The 19,891-nt window shown below is 54.2% G+C and overlaps 3 protein-coding genes across 15 annotated transcripts in view; 2 read left to right on the top strand and 1 right to left on the bottom strand.

Moving 5' to 3' along the window:
- Positions 1 to 7,347, top strand: part of LOC102986899 (kremen protein 1) — a 158,584-nt gene extending 151,237 nt beyond the window's left edge. For 5 of the 7 annotated variants that reach the window (XM_055080387.1, XM_055080386.1, XM_055080389.1 and 2 more), the window contains 2 exons: positions 2,191 to 2,275; positions 6,513 to 7,347. In XM_055080387.1, coding sequence (XP_054936362.1) covers positions 2,191 to 2,275; positions 6,513 to 6,637 — 210 coding nt within the window. In that variant the 3' untranslated portion in view covers positions 6,638 to 7,347. Of the gene's footprint in view, positions 1 to 2,190; positions 2,276 to 3,182; positions 3,274 to 6,512 lie in introns of all 7 variants that reach the window. The other 2 variants (XR_008615923.1, XM_055080391.1) reach the window with 2 other exon arrangements.
- A 1,062-nt stretch (positions 7,348 to 8,409) lies between these two features.
- On the bottom strand, positions 8,410 to 14,469 carry RHBDD3 (rhomboid domain containing 3). Of its 5 annotated transcripts, none has more exons than XM_028480374.1 (7): positions 14,327 to 14,469; positions 12,805 to 12,941; positions 11,372 to 11,561; positions 10,293 to 10,676; positions 9,205 to 9,367; positions 8,829 to 9,116; positions 8,410 to 8,741 (listed from the first exon to the last, which is right to left on the bottom strand). In XM_028480374.1, the coding sequence occupies exons 3-7, from the start codon at positions 11,517 to 11,519 to the stop codon at positions 8,564 to 8,566; spliced, it is 1,161 nt and encodes a 386-aa protein (XP_028336175.1). In that variant the 5' UTR covers positions 11,520 to 11,561; positions 12,805 to 12,941; positions 14,327 to 14,469; the 3' UTR covers positions 8,410 to 8,563. The 5 variants fall into 5 exon arrangements, with proteins under 5 accessions (XP_028336175.1, XP_028336174.1, XP_028336173.1 ...); XM_028480373.2 differs by lacking the exon at positions 14,327 to 14,469 and adding an exon at positions 13,895 to 14,027; XM_028480372.2 differs by lacking the exon at positions 14,327 to 14,469 and adding an exon at positions 13,930 to 14,027.
- Positions 14,111 to 19,891, top strand: part of LOC114484391 (RNA-binding protein EWS-like) — a 13,901-nt gene continuing 8,120 nt past the window's right edge. Inside the window, exons 1-5 of one of the 3 annotated variants that reach the window (XM_055080508.1) lie at positions 14,180 to 14,207; positions 14,687 to 14,759; positions 16,197 to 16,309; positions 18,443 to 18,479; positions 18,617 to 18,668. In XM_055080508.1, coding sequence (XP_054936483.1) covers positions 14,195 to 14,207; positions 14,687 to 14,759; positions 16,197 to 16,309; positions 18,443 to 18,479; positions 18,617 to 18,668 — 288 coding nt within the window. In that variant the 5' untranslated portion in view covers positions 14,180 to 14,194. Of the gene's footprint in view, positions 14,208 to 14,686; positions 14,773 to 16,196; positions 16,310 to 18,442; positions 18,480 to 18,616; positions 18,669 to 19,891 lie in introns of all 3 variants that reach the window. The other 2 variants (XM_055080509.1, XM_028480378.2) reach the window with 2 other exon arrangements.

The following is a 19,891-nucleotide window of genomic DNA, read 5'->3' as shown; positions in this document are numbered from 1 at the left end:
GGGGAATGTCTACATGACAGCTGAGTGGGGGTGTCCAGCAGGCCCTGGACACTCAGGCCAGAATTGGAGGGCACTGGGACGTCATTGGTGCAAACAGCAGGCCACCCACCCAGAATATTTTTTTGGCATTTTCCCCCATGTTTTTACTTTGAAAATTTTCAAATATATAGAAAATTTGGTACAATGACTGTCCTTGTACCCTTCTTCTAGACTGACCAATTATTAGTATTTTGCTGCCTTTGTTCTTTCGCTCTTTATACATCTATAGATCTTCTTTTTCTAATCCATTTGAAAGTAAGTTGCAGACCTCATCCACATCTCCCCTCACACATCAGCATGTGTCTTGAAAGAATATGGACATTCTCCCAAAGAGCCACAGTAACACTGTCACACCTGAGAAAGCTGACATTAATTCAGTGAAATGATGCCACTTAATATACAGCTTATATATAAATTTTACCCGTTGTTCCCAAAATGCCTTTTGTAGCTGGTTTAAAAGAAAACAAGATCAATCAAGATTCATGTGTTGCATTTGGTTATCACGTCTCTAGGTTCTTTTAATCTAAACTAGGCCCCCTGCCCTTTTCTTCTTTCTCTTGACTTTGTCATTTTGTGACTGTCCCACTGTCTAGATTTGTCTGACTGTTCCCCCGTGATGAGATGCAGGTTAAATACCCTTGGCAGGTGCACTAACTGGGGATGTGGTACCCTCTTATTGCATCTCATTAGGAGGCTCATGACATCAGCTTGTCCCATTGTTGATGCTGGCAGTGGCTTAATGTAATTTTTGAAGGTCATCCATATTTAGATGGGTGTAATACTTGAAGAGAGATTACTTTAGTGTGACCCGGTGACCCCCAGGCCCAATGGCCAGTCAGTGGCCCCATCCATGTGATGTGGACAGGACAGCCAGATCATAGGGGACAGTCTCAGCATGGCCACAGTGGGCTCGCTCAGAACAGACATGTTGGGAGGACTCTTGATTGTTAGATGTTTTTGTGGGAACAGCTTCCTTGAAGGTAGTAATTGTATGCATAGTAAAAAGATGCATATTATACCTCATCCCTTCATTTAATCTGTTCTAAGTAAAGCACTCTGAGAGACTCCCAGATGTGTCAGGGCTGGAATAGTTCTATTGCTGTCCCCGTGCTCTGTCAGAATTAAGATATCTACATTCCGGAAATAGCTTTAGTCTGGACTCGGAAAGAGGAAGGAGTGAGGGAGTATGGAGTTTTGGCAAGACCGTGGACCCTATGCTGGGGGAGGAAAGGACAGACAGACAGACACTGGGAAGAAGTGAAGGTGAGGGCCAGCTGGCGGTTCCTGGCCAGCACCGGCACCACTTGAGACAGGAGACCCCAGAGCAGGGAGGCCTAGGGGAGGGGTCTGAGGGCCGCTGCCGCATCCCCAGGCCTGGGTGCTGGAGACTCAGCTGAGAAGAGAGGGCGGGGCTGAGGGCTGGGCTCTGGGATGTGCAGCATAGGGACCTGGAGTAGTCAGACCCCAGGGAGGGATGGGTTCAAAAGGGCTGGGGCGGGGGCACCTGGGCCTGAACTTCAGCTTTGCCGGCATTTTAAGCCTGGCTTCCCAACGGCGATGCCACACAAACATTTTCTGATTTTACTCTTACATGTTCATTTGGACATGCGTGGGAAGGATATCGGTAAGTAGCCTGATCCCACCAATGGAGTTAATTAGGGTGATACAAATACAGTATTTAAGGCAAAATTGAGTCAGTTTAAAGACTATTAAGTAAAGAAGGGTACAAGTGGCCCAGGGATGTGGCAGGAATCATGCAGATGATGTGAGACCAACTGGTCTCAGGCAACAGAGATGGAGGAGGGGCCGGGGCTCTGCGGCAACCTCTGGGCAGGTTCTGTGGCCCGCTCTGGGACAGCAGTTCTGCCCCTGCAGACTGGCCTCCCTCCGCCCCCAGTGCAGTAGGATTTGCAGGGGTGTGAGGAAAGAGCAGCCAGCTGGGTGGGATTCTACTGAGGAGGTTGCTTCTGCGTGCCTTGTCCCCCTCCCATCCTCTCCTGGTCTTGTCCCGGCTGTCCGTGGGCCCTGGGCTGTGGCAGGTGGTGTGGAGCTGCAGGTGCATGTCCAGGGTGGGGCATGGGCCTCCAACAAGCTTTGCAGGGCCCCCTCCCCAGCCCCCTTCACGGCTGCATCTGTCTCTTTCCTCCACAGGGGGAGGGGTTGCACCAACTACGCGAGGCTTTGAAGATTTTAGCTGAGAGGGTTTTAATCTTGGAAACAATGATTGGGCTCTATGGTGAGTAGAGACAGACAGACGGACAGACAGCCCAGCCCCCACCTGCTAGGCTTCCCCAGGCCCTCCAGGGTGGAGCTGCCTGGGTCCAGTCAAGAGGCTGGATAAGGTACCTGCCCTTCTCCAGGTGGGGACCTGAAAGGTCAAGACCACCCATCTCTCAATGACTGGTCCCTTGTCCACAGGTGAAGGGGGTGGCCCTAGAAACCCAGGCCCCCACCCCTGTGGTAAGACCTGGGGCTCCAGACATTGTGGGTAATGTGGTTTCCAGGCCTGCAGGGGAACCAGAGGTGACAGATTTCGAGTCTGAAAGGAATCATGGGCAATGGAGCCAAACTCCAGAGCTGCAGGGGATTGTGGGTAACAGAGCCAGACTGCAACAGTGCAGGGGGTTGTGGGAAATAATGTCAGAGCCCAGGCCCCCAGGAGGATTATGGGTAATTAATCCAGACCCCAGTCAGGCCTCAGCTCAAGAGAAATTGTGGGGAACAGAGCCAGTCTGCAGGCTCACAGGACAACAGGTCATGGGGCTAGACTCCAGAAGTGCAGGGGACTGTGGGTGACAGAGCCAGGCTCAGGTCCCAGGGGACTCTGGGTAATGTACCACCCACCAGTTCTGACCCCAGAGGCTCTCACTGGGCAGGCCATCCTGGCCCCAGGGTCCCCCTTTAGTGGTCTGAGAGACCCTCCCCCAGGCATTCACCCACCAATTTTCCACCTATCTGGTCACTTGAGGAGACAAGCGAGCCCCGTCCCCACTTAGAAGGAGCAGCCAAGGTCCCAACAGAGACTCACGCCCAGGCTCCTGCCCGGAAGCTGGCGGGAACTGGCCCCACCCCCCACCCTCGGTGCCCAGCCCAGCCCCCGGAGGCCGGACACGCACCGTCTGCTCTTCTCGATCTCCCATCAGGCTCCTAGCTTACAGAGCTTCCTGCAGCAGCAGGCTCAGCTGGAGCTCCTGGCCAGACGGGTCACCCTGCTGGAAGCCATCATCTGGCCAGGTAACGGCAGGGTGGGCAGGCAGGGGCAGCCCCTGCGAGGAAGGGCCTGGGAAGGGCCTGGGGACACAGAAGGCGCCTCCCAATACTGGATCCAGACTAGCAGACAGCCACTCTTCGGCCCTTCCATCCGGCCAGCAGACGGTGTCTGGCACAGAGGAGGTTCTGGTAACTAGTTCTTGAGTGAATGAGTACCTGCTCTGTGCCAGGTACCTCGCTGGCACAGGCTCCAACAGATAAGACAGACAGGGTCCTGCTCTCATGGAGCTTGGGGTGCTGGGGGGAAGCCCTGGAACTGGGCGTTAAACCTAGGGTGAGGAATACCACAGTGAATACAGGTGGCCATCAAAGCCCACAAGTGCTCCTGATGCAGGCTGGGGGGTGACAGGGCATCTCAGGAGGGCTTCCTGGAGGAGGAAGCGTCTAAGTGGAGACCTAAAAGGCAAGGATCAGGGGCAAGTGAACAGGCAGAGGAACAGCATGGACAAAAGCCAGGAGACCAGAGAGAACCTAGAGGGACAGTTCCGTGAGGTTGCTGAGGGTGAGAACAGAGGCTAGAAGATCTGGCAGGGCCCCGTTTGAGAAGGTCCTCGACGGTAGGTCAGGGAGGCACGGAAGGAGGTTAGACACCACCTGGCTGTCACAGTGGGCCTAAGGAGGTCTCTCCACGTTAAACTGGAGCCTGTGGCTGGCCCTGGAGAGAGTCGAGGATCAGCCACCCCGTTCCTCACCTACCCATGAAGAGGCCCCAGCCCTTCTCCCAGCTGCCCCATCTCTCAGCCCAGTCCTAGCGCATCAGTGCGCACAGCCTCAGACATCATGTCCAACCTCCCATCTATTTTACAGATGGGGAAATTGAGGCCCCCAGCAGGAAGGAGAGCCAAGGTTAGAGCCAAGCCTCCTTCATTTGGCAAAACTGTAGGGCACACCTACTGCAGGCTGGGTCTGAGGCAGATCTCAGGGTACCCGCCTTGGGGAGCTGCCCATCGGGTGGTGGGCAATCCTCAGCATCTATAGAGATGAGGGCCATGGGGTACAGGAGCACCAAAGGATGTGTGTGAGGAGAAGCCTTCCTGGAATATGGGACCCTTGCGCTAGTCATGGAAGGTCCCTACGAGTGTGCCAGGAGGAAGAGGTGGGAGGGCAGGCCCCGTGGGGACAAAGGCCTAGATGTGGGAAGGTGTGTGGGTTCTGCTTCCAAAGCTGCTCTCGCCATGCCACAGGGCTTCCCCAACTTCTGAAAACTCAGACCATCTCCCAGACCTCCTCCCCTCTCCCAGAGGAAGGACCAAGGACCAAATCCCAGGTGCTCAGCTCCTTGTCAGGTGTCCCCCGACTCCCCTCTCAGGAGGATTGGGAGGGGCGCCAGAAGGGACACACTGTGGCCTTGGATCTGTGCTCTGCCCCCCTCAGCTGGCTCTGTCTCCAGCAGCCCAGGGAGGAAGTGCCAGGCACCTGGCAGTGTGGCCAGGAGGAGGAGAGTAGAGGAGATGGAGCCTTCCCCATTGGCCCATCATACACAGCAGGTGCTAACAAAAGACCCAGGTGGGGCTCATGTTTAGATTATAATCAATAACGATAACGATGATAATAGTAACAGCTGTCACACATCCAGTCCACCTGGGCCGGGAAATTTACATCCATCATCTCCAGTCCTTGCAACAAGCTTTCTAGGTGGGTGATACTGTGCCCGCTTCACAGATGAAGAAACAGGTTCAGAGGGCTCGTGTGACTCCCCCGGGACATAGAGATAGTAGTGGTGAGGCCAGGGGTCCGCCCTAGGTCAGGCCTCTAAAGCGCCAGCTCTTTGGGCTCCATCGGCAAAGATTCCCTGACCCCTCTGCTTTGCTAGGCACTGAGTGGGGCCCGGGGGAAACCAAGGCCCTGAATTTGATCATGTCAGAACAGCATCTCATGACTGATTCACAGTGACCAGACCTGAAGGAGCCCTGGGTTGAAAACACACCAACCTAGTGACCATAATAATCCAACGTTTACTGTGAAAACCACTTTCCACTCTTGGTCACATTGAACATTCTGCAAGGGTGTGACAACAGGAGTGTCATCCCCACATTCCAGATGAGGCTTAAAGGTTCTGGGACTTGCCCAAGGCCACATAACTGGAACATGGTGGGGCCAGGACTTGGCCTGAGCTGATGTTGTAACCTGAGCTTTGAGCTACCCTCCTCCTATGCTCCCTGTTTTAGGGCATGAAACGTTCCTTGACTGTGATTGCAGATATCTGTCTGCCCCAAGGGCCCCAAATCTCAGCCCAGAGGTGCATGGGACACAGGGTCAGAGCGCTAGACAGTTATGAGTATGAGGGTATAGCTCCCTCCCTGGCATTGCCTTCAGTGGGAAGCTGGTGCTCCCCAGAGTCAAAGTGTCTCTCCTGTGAACAGGGTTTCGAAGGCTCAGCCAAGTCCTCCATCCTGGGGCCCTCCCCCGGGAAAAACAACCCATCCTTCCGAGCTGCCTAACCCCTCATTTAACTTTGAGAGGGACTGAGGTGATAGTTACATAAGGCTTCCTGGAAGAGGTAGGTCCTGATCTGCATTTTGAAGCTTGAGTAGTTTTCCAGGTGGGAAGAATGCCAATTATCCGGTTTTACTCTTGGGGGCCAGCTTATTTGCAGGTTGGGGCATATCTCACCATAGCCAAATCGGAACTGACTTCAGTAATTACTGGAGTTGGCCAGGGCCTCTGTACCTGGAACTGTCCCCCTGGTTTTAGAGATGAGACAACTGAGGCCCTGACAGAGGTCCAAAGCCACACAGTAGGTCAGTGGCAGAGCCTGGACTTCCTAAACCCTTCCCCACTACAGGTGGCCCAACCTGAAGAGAGAGGAAGAGTGAGGCTGATGCCTGGCCTTAGTTTACCCAGCTCTGAAATGGGAATGATTCAGGGCACACCTCCACTCCAAGATATGTTAACGAAAAAAAGAGCTATACTGTTTATGGAGCATCTACTACATGCTAAGCATTTCAGAAACATGGTGGGTTCATTGATCCCCACTTGACAGAGAAAATCAAATAGAGGCCCTGAGTGTTCTAGTTGGGTTAGGGGCTAATAACTCCTGGAGGGAGGGGCACTAACCAGCTTTGCAGACCCCCTTCTTTCCCATACCTTTGCCTCTCAGACTTGGGCAGAGAGCCCCACCCCCCCACCCCCCAGAGGGCCAAGGGAAGGTGGGCACCTCACACAGACGTCACTAACCCGGCCTCTTTCCTTCCCTCCCGCAGAACCAGAGGGGTCAGGGGCAGACCCTGCCGGCATGGGCACCCCCAGCCTCCTGCGGGGCAAGAGGGGAGGACACGCCACCAGCTACCGGATCGTGGCCCCCAGGAGCCGAAACGAGAGAGACTGAGTGTGGTGGTGGCCCCTTGGGGTGGGCCAGGCCAGGCTTCCCTTCCCAGCCTGGACTTGGCCAGCTGCCTCCAAGGTCTGCCATCCATATTTATTAATATCCTCAGGGTCCCTTCTGCCACCTAGGCCTTTGGGGTGGGCATGTCTTGGTCCTGGCAGCCCGTGCACATCTGCCTCCTATGAGGCTGGGCCAGGACTGGAGCCTGAGAGGGAGGTGTGGTCCAGGCAAGAGGTGAGGCCTTGCTCAGGGCCCTGGGCCTCAGTTTCCCTCTGTGAAATGGGGTGATGCAGGCCTGTGGGGAGGGGCGGCAAGTTTGGAGCTTCTGTCTTCTCATCAACTGCCCGGCCATCCAGGCCCCAAGCAACTGAGTGAGTTGGAAGCTGGGGCTCTGCCCGGCCCTCAGCACACCCAGGGGTGATGAGGGCAGGCAGTCTCACCTCCCCAGTCCCCAGCCAAACCTGGGGGGCCCACCTGTACCCCTCGTCTCCTTGTTTTCTGGTGCTGGGTTCCTGGCCCTGAGGTCAAGCTACCTGATCTGACTGGACATTCAGGGCTCCTTGTCTCAGTTCTGACCCCTGAACCCTCAGTCCTTCTCATGTCCCAGGCAGAGGGGGCAGGGAGAGGGAGGGGGCCCCCTGCTCCCACAACGGCTTGTGACAGACACCAGGAGGTAGATGTGTATCAGCCAATAAAGGCCCCCAGCCTCACTGCCCACCGGCCTGGTCTCGGTGTGTGCTTAGATGAGGGGCAGCCGGGCAGGGCCAGCAGCCTCTCTTCTCAGTGGCCTTCACTGTCCACCTGCAAAGCACGACTGTGAGGCCAGGGCTCCCCTGGCCATTACCTGGGCAGCTGGGGAATGGGGGTAGGTGAGCAGAACAGAGGCTCAGGCCATCCCCACCCCCTGGCCAGGTGTCCAGCAGGAGCTACCAGACCTCGGGGCAGCTTCCCTTCTCTGAGCCTGTTTCCTCACCTGTAAAATGAGACCGATGGTATAGCCCTCAGGTTTCCCAGTCTGTCTCTGGCCCCTGGCTGGTGACCAACGGCAGGGTCGGTCTCTGCGGCTCCTCCACTCTGGCCCTGGCCTGGGGTACAGCCTCACAGGTGACCAGAGCACAGGCCGATCCGGGACCTACAGCCCCCAGTACTGCCCCTCAAAGTCCAGCTTCCCGGCCCCTCTGCCTTGCAGAGTTCCCATTGGCGACTCACACCCATGCCCCACCCTCTGCCCTCTAGGCTCTGGCTACACCTTCCCTCCCTGGGAGGGGGCAAGGACTGAGAGGGGCCAGGAGGGAGGAGCTGCTTCTTCAAAGCTGAGGAAACTTCTCCCCCACAGCACGCCCACATTGTTTCCTGCCCCTGGGGGCCCCGCAGGGCCCAGCCACCAGCCTCAGAGCCTGCCCTGGGCCAGGCCTGAGGACACCGACTGAACTGGCCCTTGTCCAGCAGGGACACAGGGGGCTGTGGCCAGTGAAGGGATGCTGTTCCTGGCGAATCAGGGAAGGCTTCCTGGAGGAAGGTCTCCATGTAGGCCAAGACCTAAGGATGGGTAGAAATTAGCTGGGAAACAGATGACAAATGCTCCTTGGCAGAGGGTCCAGCCCAACAAAGACCCTGAGGCGGAAGCTCGGTAACACTGTGTCTCTGGACATCAGGGAGCTGCTCTCCTGCAGTTGGCTGTTCGTTCACTGCTTGTTCATTCTTTCATTCATTCACTCATCCCCCTGATGCTAACGTAGAAGAGTCAGACACAACTGCTGCCTCTAAGGAGGTCCAGGTTGAAAAGTGAACGGGTTTTTATTCTAAACAGTACCAGGGCAGGATGCTGGGGGGCCACCCCTGAACCCACCCTGACTCTCAGCAGACAGGGCTGGGCTCTGACTTCCCACCCACAGGCCAGGCTTCTTCTCACCTGAGAGCCTGCCTGTGCTAGGGGGGCCCAGGACCCTCAGGGTGGGTGGGTCCACCCCTCCCCTGAGTCACCAGCGCCTCGGTGCCCACCTCCCCGCCGACCAGCAGTGACACGGCACCCTCCACACGGCCCGTGGCTGCCAGGGCCACCACCGCCTGCTCCGTGGGGAAGCCCATGCGCTCCAGTTGCTGCAGCCTGTGGGAAGGGGGGACAGGGAGGGAGTGTCAGGGCCGCCTCCAGCCCCCACACCAGGGGACCCCACCCCTACTTACCCCACCTTACCGCAGGGAGGAGACAGAGGACTTAGGCAGCCGGAGTGGGCTCTCGGGACCCTGCACTGGCCCCTCAAGGAGTGAGGCCTGGATCCCCTTCTGCAGCATCTGCTCGTCTAGGGCTGCCCACAGTGGGGTCCCTGGGGGGAAGCTGGACCCAGACCAGGCCAGTCCCACCTCTGAGGAGCCCTCCCAGAGCGGCTGCACAGGCCCCAGGCCTGGTGGGAGCGGGGCTGAGCCTTCGCTGAGGGGCCAGAGGCTAGGGGAGGCCATGTAAGGAGGTCCAGGGGTGGGCGGCCTGGAGGGGCAGAAGCAGAAGAAGGCCTGACTGCCAGCCACCGCATGGCTTCCACCACCGGGGCCAGTGTCCTCGGCATCACCCTCACCTCACTCTGGCAGGATGGGTGACAGGCAGCTCAGCCAGGCTGCCTGGGGTGGGAAGCAGCTGGAGTGGCCAGCACCCCGCCAGGGCCCTGCACAGGACACCCTCCTGCAGTGCCTGCAGCCGCTGCTCAGAGATCTCCAGCCACTGGAAGGCCCCAGCCGCGTCTGTCTGCCCAGGGCAGGGCGGCCGGTCAAGGAAAACCACATCCAGCCAGGGGTGAGCCCGCGCCACATGCCAGGCCCTGTGCCAAGTGTGTGATGGGAATTCCCTCCTGTCTCCTCACTGTGGCCCTGCCAGGGAAGTGTCATCACCCTCGTCAGCAGCAGAGGCTCAGAGAGGAAAAGGGCCCTGCGTGAAGCTACCCAGCCAACAAGAGGCAGAGCCAGATGTGCCTCATCCCAAAACCTGTCTCATCCCCATTCAGCTGCCCCCTGCCCGCTGTCCCCTGAGGCCTGTGTGCCTGCTCAGGCCTGTGACACCAGGCCCACTCCTGGGCCCTGCCCCAGCCAGGGCAACATGCTCCCCTCTCCAGGATTCAGCCGGGTGTCCCCAATCCTAAATGACTCCAGGGTCAGCCTGCACCCACTGTTCCCTCTGACTGCACTGTTGTCCCCGACAGGCATTAAGTATCTTTGGAGCAAAAGCCTGTTTAACACACCTGCACCACCGGCCACAGGTCGTTCCCCCTTTTGGTGCCAGGAGAGCCGCAGGCTCACGCTCACCCTGGTCCTTACACCCTCTGTACTGTCTGCCGGGCCCGTGCTCTCCTTTTCCACTTCTCGTCACCTGAACCCCTCCTTCTGCGTGGTCTTGGCGTAGACCCACCTCCACTGGGACGTCCAGATTAAGTGCCTCCTTGGGCCCCTCAGCTCCCAGGCTCTCCTTTAAATTGTAATTGGTACCTCTACATGGCCACAAGCCCCCCAGTCCCCAGCCCGGAGACAGCCGAGAGGAGGACTTGGAGACGCTTCTGGGATGTGTGTGAATGTGGGGGCCCGACACCTTGTGCCAATTCCTTCCCAGGCACCCTGGGGGCCCAGCCACAGAACCCACACGTCCACACGAGCCCTGCGCCCAGGCAAAGGATACAGGCCAGGCCAGCCAGGAGGCCGCAGAAGAGCTGCAGGAAGGGCGGCTCGGAGCTGAGCAGTGGTGTCAGGGCGAGCAGCAGCCACGGCAGGAGCCATGGTGGCAGTGCCCCACGGGGCCGCCTAGGGTGGTAACCCTGCCCTGCCAGCATGGCCAGGTGGACAGGCATGTATCCACAGCCCCCGGCTGCACTGGACACCCCGAGGCCTGCCAGCAGCACAGCCATCAGCCCGGAGGCCAGGGCGAGGAGGGTGGAGGCATGCAGGAACCGCAGTGTGCCCAGGTGGCACTCCTGCTGCCAGCCCAGCGTGGGCAGGAGCAGCAGGCTCAGCAGCAGCCCTGGGAGGGCCTTGTGGCCCAGGGCATGTGTCAGCAGCCGGTGCGCTGGGAGAGAGAATGGGCTTATGTACCAGGTTAGTGGCCCTAACCCCCAAGGCTGGCCCAGGTGTGCCAGATGGGGAAAACACCCTCCGCCAGGGCCACCCACTAAGCCAGCCTCCCCTCCCCGGGAGCCAAAGTCTGCCCACTGCCAGTAGTTTAATCACTGGTGGTGGGGACCAAGGGCTTCCAAACACTGTGACCGCCCCCCTGCTGCTTTAAGTAGAACAAGCCAGACCCAACACTCGGTCTTCTTAAGAACAACCAACCATGGATAAGTCACTTCACTTCTGTGACCATCATTTGGGTTCCTCAAATGTAAATGGAAGCTGTCATTCTTGGGAAACAGGTGTTCAGCTGGGGTCACTCTTCAAACCCCTAGTGCCTCCTTCCTGTTCGTGGGCTTAGCTGAAAGTCTTAATTTATTTTAAGGGAAAGCCACCAGAAAGGGGAGCCGTCTGAAAAGAATTCCTACTCACAGGCTCCCACCCCTGTGCTGGCCCCTCTGCCCAGGTCCTCGGCCCTCCCTTCTTGGCTGTAGTTGAGCTGGGCATATGCTCCCGTCCAAGGCTGACCTTCCCCGAGGCCCTGGGTCCTGTCCTTGCCTGACAACTGCAGGATGCATGCTGCTCCTGCCAACTGGTCTCAGGCCCTACAGCAAGTCTCCTGCCTCCTCCAAGGCCCATGAGGCCGGCCCTCACCCTGCCAAGGGTCCAGCAGCAGCTCTGGGGCCAGGACAAGGCTGGGGCCGGCTCCCAGCAGCCACAGGCCGCTCATGAGCAGCATCAGGACGGAGGAGGCGAGAGGCAGCGCCGGGGTCAGTAGGCCAGGGGGACCTCTGGCATGCATAGCTTGTCTGAAGGTGATCAAAGGTGGTCTTGGGGCTGTGTGCTAGGGGTAAAGGAAAACAATAACAACAGTTATTATTGCAGATTTTATCTGACTTCCTTTCGGCTACCATACCAACAGTACCATTTTACAGAAATAAAAACTGAGGCTGGAGAGGCGGGTGCAGCAACTTGGCCGTAGAGGACCTCAGAGCCTAACCATGTGTTTAGCCATCTTGCCATCCCACCGATGTGTGAGGATGGGAAGAGGCCAGGTCAAAAGGTCCCTGAGCCCTGATGGGCCCTGGAAAGGAGCCTGGAGTGGGAAGCATGGGGAATGGGAAGTTGAACGGGGGCCCTGGACTCCCCAAATTTTTTGGATTTGTGCAGCCCCCCAGGGCAAATTCAGGGCCATCTCCAGCTTTCCTCTGCCTCCCTCTTCCCTCAGGCTACAGACCAGCCACCTTCCTCCTTCCCTCCTCCCCTCCACTGACTTAGAGCTCCAGGTGGCCTGAGCTGCCCTTGACAGAGTGGGTAAGGCCAGCCAAAGGGCAGGCAGATTAGGGAGGGGGTGGAGCAGAAGGGTTGGAGGAGAGGCAACAGGAGTCTCACACCCTGAGTGCACAGTGACACTGGACAGAGACGTCCCCTTCCTCGAGCCCCGACCACAGCCCCTCTGACCCTACCCTCCCTTTCACAGAAAGGTTTCAGTATCCACTCCACTTCTTCCTGCTGTGTATCTCTCCCTGGGCAAATCTGGAGCCTCTCTTCCTCATCTGTAAATTGGGTATTAAGAAAATCCATTCCTCATAGGATGAGAAAAAGGAATGGACTCAGGCAATCCCACAGCTCCTGCTGGATAAACTGTAGCCATCCTGGCTGTCCCCAACAAGGGGAAGCCTGAACATGGAAGCAGCTGCTCCAGCCCTCAAATGTGCCAATTTCCTGCCCATGAGGCAAGGCTTTCTCTCCCATTCTCCCTCCTCACATCCAGCCTGTCCTCTAGGCCCTGCTGGAATCCCCTCACTCCTGTACCCTAGCCTGTCTCAGGACTCCCACTGAGCTGATTTTATAGGGCAGGAAGCAAAATCCCAGAGACAAGAAGGCTGCTTCATCTGCTCCCTTGTCATGGGCATCCTTGGCATCAAAACCCAGCCGCCAGTTTCCTGCAGGAAAAATATAGAAAACTCCTCTGCCTGCGACGTCCTTCCTTTCATCTCTCTAACAGCAAACTCCTATTCACCCTTTGAAGCCCAGCTCAAAGGTCCCCTTCCCCTCCTCCGGTCCCTCCACATCTTGGAGCCTACCTTATCCAGTGAGCACCGCTTGGCCTGTTTTTCTCTAGGCAGGTGGTCTGAACTGGGGGAGGATGGGTGCTCCTCTTACTCATGGTCAAGTTCCCCAGGGTGCTCCTAGCACATAGCTCGTGCTTTATCTGTCTTCACTGAAAGAAAGACACTAGCTTTGCTCCAGGTCCCGCTGAAGGATTTGGTGAGCCCTGCCCTTCGCTGGGCCTGGGCATCTGTCTAGGGAGACTGGGTTGAGTCCAAGAAGTCAGGAAGGTGCCAGCCTTGCCGGGAGCCAAGGCACCCACTGCCAGCCTTCTCCTGCACCCACATCCATCCCCCACACCCACCCCGTGTACTTTTAGCAAGAGTAAGAGACTTGCCCATGGACCAGCAGAACTGGAATCTGAACGCCCAGGTCTCAGTCTCTTTATCTACAAAACGGGGCTGTGCAGCATCAGGCCCTGCCTACCCTACTGGGAAGCCGGGAGAACAGAATGGAAAGACAGGACGGGGACAATTCTTCCGGGTGATGGAGAGTCTGTGTGTGTGTGTGTGGGGGGGGAGGTGTCCCAGTGTGTGGGTGGGGCTCAGCTTTGTGACTTTAGGAAAAGTACCCCAAGTCCTTGGGCCTCAGTTTCCCCTTCTGTAAAAACAAGGTTGTTGGATGAGAGGTGATTAAAGGGTCTTCTCAACCTCGACCGTTACCGGGGGGCTCTCGGTCCGGGTGCTACGTTCGGAGCCTCCCATAGAGCCCACCGGCCTTGGCCCCCTCCCCCGCGGACCGGGCCACGTGTCTGGGGTACTCACAGCGCAGCGCGCCCCCCGCCCCCAGAAGGCCGAGTGGAGCCCTTGGCTTGGGAGTCGGTACTCTAGCTTCCCGCCGACACCCGAGCGCCCCGAGCCCATTCTGCTCGCCCTCGGGCGCGTGACCCGGGCCGACCAGTCGGCACGCCACCCCCGCCTCCTCCGCCGCCTCCCGCCGATTAGTCAGCAGTTGTTTTAGGCCCCGGTCCCTTCCCCCAGCCCTCCCGCCGGCCTCCGTTTCCCTCCAAGGCCGACTCTTCAGAGACGGTCCCTAGAGCCAGCGGGAGTAACCATTCCAAACAACCTAGCATCGACCGGAGAATCACTCCGACTTGTTACCAAGATCCGCTCGCCAGCCTCTCCCGCGCCTGCGGTGCTATTTTGGCCCGCACGTCACATCCGGTGCTCTTTAGAGAGGATTAGGACTAGAGTTGCGGGCGCGAAGGGCGAGAAAGCTGTGGTTCGTCCCTCCCTCTCCCACCCCCGTGGCCTGGCCCGATGGTAGCGCCCGAGGTTGCGGGTTTCGCGCCTGCGCAGTGCGGCGCCTAGAGGGAAAGCGAGAGGGAGACGGACGTTGAGAGAACGAGAAGGAAGGAGAGAGAAAATGGCGTCCACGGGTGAGTGTGGTGGAACTGTGGTCGCTCCGGCTACGGTCGGGATGCCCAAATTGGGGGCCGCTCTTTTCTCGGGGTGGCCGGGACGACTGAGTGGACCTGCCGAGAGGGGCGTGAGGTACCTGTCGCGGCTCGAGAAGCTCGACGGCCGGCGTCCCCCTCCGCTTACTCCCCTCCCCCAACTGGGCAGGCCGATTCTGGAACCTTCCGGCTCCCCCCGCGCGCGGGGGGCTCGAGGCGGCGGGTACGCGCCGGGCCTGCTTTGGTCTCCATTGTGTGGTGGCCGTCGGGCCCCGCGCCCTGGGCAGCCCGCCACGTGGGCGGGGCCTGCGGCCTCTGGGCCCCCGCGTGGGGGTGGGGGGAGGGCTCGGCTAGGCTTCGGGCCCGGCACCCCGAAACCGGAGGTGGGGGGGCCGGCGGCCGCTCGAGAAGCTGCAGGCCAGCTGACCCTCTGACTCTCCCCACCCCAACTCCTTTTCCAGGGCGGCAGCCCAAGCCCGAGCGCTCTTCTGTCTCACCGAGAAGACGAGGAAAAAAAGCAAATAAACAAAAAAGGTTTCGCGGATTTGTGAGCCGAGGGGCGCCGACCTATGAGCGGGAGCCCCGTCATTCTTAAAGCCGGGTCGGCTGGGGCGTCCGGGGCCGCCGAGCTGCGTCCTCGGCGGGCTCCAACCCCCAAGCCGAACTTCTGCCCAAACTGGTCTTTAGACGGAGTGCCCCCCGGCTCCTTTACAGCCCCCCAATCGGCTGCCTCTTCGGGATTCGCTTTTTACCATTATTAATTCTCCTTACCGCCCCAAAAAGCAATTCTCAGGGCCTTTTTTCAGCAAACGCCGAGGGAGATTTTTTGTATAAGGCCAACCCGGATCGTGTGGCCAGAAATCCCCACCGGAAGAAATTTCTGGCTTCCTTAACTTAGGGGAAACAAAAGGCCTCAGTCGGCGTTTGAATTATACTTAAGTAATCGTTTCGCACGTTTATTCGCTTAGGTTAAGCCGAGAGGCTTGTTTATTTCGTGGACTGATAGAAGAGAGCGGAAGGAGGCGCGGACTGGACTTTGAAAGCCCGGGGTGGGAGCTGGCATATGATGTCTGGGGTGGTCCTTGACGCCCGGAGTGTGTAAGAGAGTAGCCTAAACGCGACCTGCAGTTTGCAGCCTGTTCCTGCACTAACTTGTGGTTATTGGTCGAGTGGGGTATTTTTGCCTCCGGGGGTGTTCTTAGGCAGCCTGACTCCAGGCCTTAAGAGGCAGTTGGAGAAGATGGAAGATGGGAAAAGCTCTGGGTCCTTCAGAGTTTTAATTTGAAAAGGGTCCAGAATCCAGCAACGGAATGATAGTTTAAGAACTCTCCGCAACTATGTGGTCAGTAAACAAGCAGGTAGATGCTGGCGGTTAGTGCCAGGGTACAGAGTGCCCCTAGAAGAAAGAACTCTGAAATAACCACAGTCTTAGACACATCTTGGTGGGAAATGGTTTCCTCAGAGCCCTTTCCACCTTCCTCTTCCCTGCAGTGTTAGGATTTTGTAAGGGGGAGTGCTACTCTCCGTTCCCTGTTAACGTCTGGGGAGTAAATATGTGTGTGTTCAAATTTGTGTATGGCTGGACTTGCCCCTTTTTCGTTCTACTTTGCTCAAGCTCTGTTTACTGGTAACCACCACATACTATATTAGAATTACAATTGTGGGTTATGTAGACACACAGTAGTAGGCCTGGCTGGGGGCCCTTTGGGGGGTCATTAACTTATCTGGACTTTGGTTTCCTTTCGGTCCAAATGAAGGGGTTAGGCTAGACCGTTTAAGAGCTTTTTCAGCCTTTAGCTTCTGACCTTACAGCAAAGTATTTTGGCTCCCACAAAGTTGTCCCATAGTGACTTTAACTTAACTCATGATGTAGTCTGAAGCTCTAAATCTCTGCAGTTTCGATCGTGACTGCCTTAAAGTATCTAAAAGCCACCACCTTGGGTAATGTTAGTTGTTTTTCCTCATGTGTAGCATATATAGAAAAGTACCTAGAGTATATGTCCACTTTGACGAAGAATTACAGCGCGAACTCCCAAGTAACCACCATTCAGACCAAGAAATAGAACACTGTCAGCACTCTGGAGGTCGTGTCCCGCCCCCGCCCCGCCGCCCCAGTCACAGCCCCTTCTCTCCTCAACCTGTCCTGTATTTTTAGTGTAGTCTTAAGCTGCAGATTTGGGAGTTAAAAAAACATAGCTGCTAAATAATCTGACCAATGTGTAACTGTAGATTTTTGAGGCCATATAATGTTTGTATGCTGTAGGTAGGTAACATAAGTTCTCATGAAACACATTTGCTACTTCCTGTAGCCCACCAATATGGGGCTAAATCAGCTGATTTCCCCTGGATCTGAGATCATTCCTTGTTCATGTCAGCTTCGCACTTTGATGTTTTACATAACTGTGCTTGTGTAGCAGTCCTCTTGCAGACATTGAGCTTACTTGTCAGCTATTTAGAATCATTTCTCATACAGAAGCCAGTTTGAAATATTTGATTTTTGATGCTTCATTGGTATGTTTATTTTGTAAGTACAACATGGAAGAAGTGATTTGCATTTAGTTTTTTATATGTCACATACAGAGCTAAGATTGTCTTGAACAAATCAGTTTGTTCATTATACATAGCCTTTGGCCGTTGATTTGTTAATGTTGATGATTCAGGGTTCTGAGTTAAGGGTGTACAGAGGAAGGAAAGTGGTCAAGTGAAGTGTAGAGAGATGAAAAATGAGCCAAGTTAAAGAGATGGATTCAGCAAAATGCTCTGGGGGCAGGCCCGGTGAACTGTGAAGCAGGCTTTGAATGGAGTGGAGTTAGAAACCCCTCCAGGAAGAGCTGTCAACTATTGCTTTCAGATGAGGAACTATTTTCTGATTGTAGAAGAAAGGACCCTTTGGTCTGCCTTAATGACAGTGTTGCCTTCTAACATAGAATAAGATACATAGTTCTTGTGGAGAGCAAAGAATTGGGCAGGATTTTTAAAAAATAATTAACTTCTTTAAAAATATATGTTTGATTCAGTAGTGCCATGAAAACCTCTTAACCATTTTATTTTCTGTTTTCACTACTTGCAGATGCCTCAGTGGACCAGAGGGGGTTTTTTTTTGTTGTTTTTAGTCCTTCTTTGTGCGTGTTATAAATTTCTTATGAAAAGGAAAGTTGTAGGAAGCTTTACTTAGGAGAGGGGAAGAAAAGTTGTTTTAAGTTGAAATCACTTGAGTTTAAAAAGATGATGTTACCTAAAACCAAGTTATTCCCCAAAAGATTAAATGCTTTCTCCTCTGCCAGTTATCATGATTCTGCTTTGACTGCTTCACTGGTACTTCACTGTGTCTAGCTTTTTAATTTTTCTACAGATGTAGCCCTCATACAGTCAGCAAACCCTTTAGAACACTGGATTGAAATGATTGTCCTCTTGTTTTCTGCTATTTCATTTCACAGTCCTCCTAGGGAATTATGGTTGGTCTAACTTGCTAAAGTGAGGGAGTGATTTTTTTTTAAAACTAGTTTTTGAGGAGATGTAGCTACTGATGTAACCATTATGGTGTTAAACATTGTTATATTGCTGCATGCCTCCTTTTTATATGAAGGTGAAACTTCAGATCGTCTTGAGTTTATCTTGTTCTGTTAGTTTTAGGATGATGATCGTATATTTGAAATGACAGCCTACGGTTAAGGGAAGTTTGTAGTCATGGGAACATGCAAAGTATCTTTGCCAAATCAGATGATCTTGACCTCATTAGCTGGCACTTTGTTCAGATTTTCTGTTTAACTGGCTCAGATTTTTTTAGTTTGCTGTTGAAAGATAAGAGGTACTCATTTGGACCTGTGTTGTCCTGTAGGTCCTCTCAATACCGTTTTTTGTTTTTTGTTTTTTAAAATATATTTATTTTATTTATTTATTTTTGGCTGTGTTGGGTCTTCAACTGCTGTGTGTGGGCTTTCTCTAGTTATGGCGAGCGAGGGCTTCTCTTGTTGCGGAGCACGGGCTCTAGGCACACGGGCTTAGTTGCTCCGCGGCATGTGGGATCTTCCCAGACCAGGGCTCGAACCTGTGTCCCCTGCATTGGCAGGCGGATTCTTAACCACTGTGCCACCAGGGAAGTCCCTCAATACAGTTTTTAAAATTCAGCTTCCTGCCACCTGAATTCCTTCCCGCCTTTTTTCCTTTCTTCTTGTAAATGTTGGCTTCACACTATTTTCTCTCCTTGTTTTCTCTAGATTACAGTACCTACAGCCAAGCTGCAGCCCAGCAGGGGTAAGTCAGACTTTTACAGCAGTACCTTGGGTGTGATTGGTTGTTTTTCAGAGTACACAGCCTCCTTTAATTGTAGAGGATTTAGTAATGGAATCTGGATTTCTATATTCAGTTCTTGCATTTAATTTCTCTTACAGCTACAGTGCTTACACCGCCCAGCCCACTCAAGGATATGCACAGACCACCCAGGTAATCTTTAAGATAATTATTTGTGGCTGCATCCCCAAGTAAAATATTTCCATCAGCCATTGAAACAATAGCTAGCACGAATCTTTTTCAGAAATTAGGTAGTAGAAGAGTATAATGTGCTTGTAATCATAAAATACACAGGCGTTTAAACTTTCACAGTGGGAGTGCCATTGTAATGAAACCATCCTCAAACTGGGAGTTGCTAGCTCTCCTTTCCTTCCTAGTATGGTTTCTCAAGTTAGGTGTTTTGCTCCATGCTTGTTCCTTCTACATATTTTGTGTTTAAATTTATTTAACTTAATCATACAGCAGTTCTGCAGAGGAAGGTGATATTATGACATTTTGCAGATGAAAAATTGAAGTGTATAGATATTACACCATTCGCCACTGGTCACACATTAAGTGATGGGTTAGCTCTTATGGCTGCCTAACTATAGGACTTTTGAGCTCTTTCTAGTACATGAGCCTATTCTAAAGTCTAGGCCAACAGATACTAGAAATTAGCCACCTAGTGTTCTCAATATCATCTCAAATTCTGAAATGGTCTGTGGCATAAAATGGATACAGTAGCTCTGCCATGGAAACATTATAGGACAGGCAGAATGTGATGTCTCTGGCTGATCTTACGTAACTGGTCATTCACATCTAGAATGTGATCTTGCTAATATCTGAAAGAACAGTTCATTCCTTGCCAGGTTTTAAGTATTACTGATGTCCAGGTTCAAAAGACAGCACTCTTGCTGTCTTAAGAAGACATGCAGTGTTCTTGTTCATTTTCTTTGAAGTGGTATGATAATTTTTAAAATTTTGTTTCAAGCTGAAAATATAGTTTTCAAAATTGTCTGACAGATTTTAGTCCCGTTTTCATTTTCGTTGTTCATTTTATCTTCCTAGCATTTGTTTCCGTTTGCTAAAACTGCTACACTAAGTGCTGGCAACTATACTCCTGTTCCCTCATTGTTAATCATTTGAGGGCATCTTGTTAATCTCCTGTATCATTAAATTGTGGTTTTGCCTGATTATCTCAGGAACTTTTTTGTAGTTTATGAAAATATGAGAGGATAGCATTCATGATACTGCGATCACTTGTCTGTTTTTTTTTTTTTTTTTTTTTTTCGTGGTTTGTGGGCCTCCCTCTGCTGGGGCCTCTCCCGTTGCGGAGCACAGGCTCCGGACGCGCAGGCTCAGCGGCCATGGCCCACGGGCCCAGCCGCTCCGCGGCA

The sequence above is a fragment of the Physeter macrocephalus genome, chromosome 19 (genome assembly GCF_002837175.3).
Source record: "Physeter macrocephalus isolate SW-GA chromosome 19, ASM283717v5, whole genome shotgun sequence".
Lineage (NCBI taxonomy): Eukaryota > Metazoa > Chordata > Mammalia > Artiodactyla > Physeteridae > Physeter > Physeter macrocephalus.
Note: the sequence above shows the minus strand (reverse complement) of the source record. Positions and strands in the feature narration are given on the sequence as shown.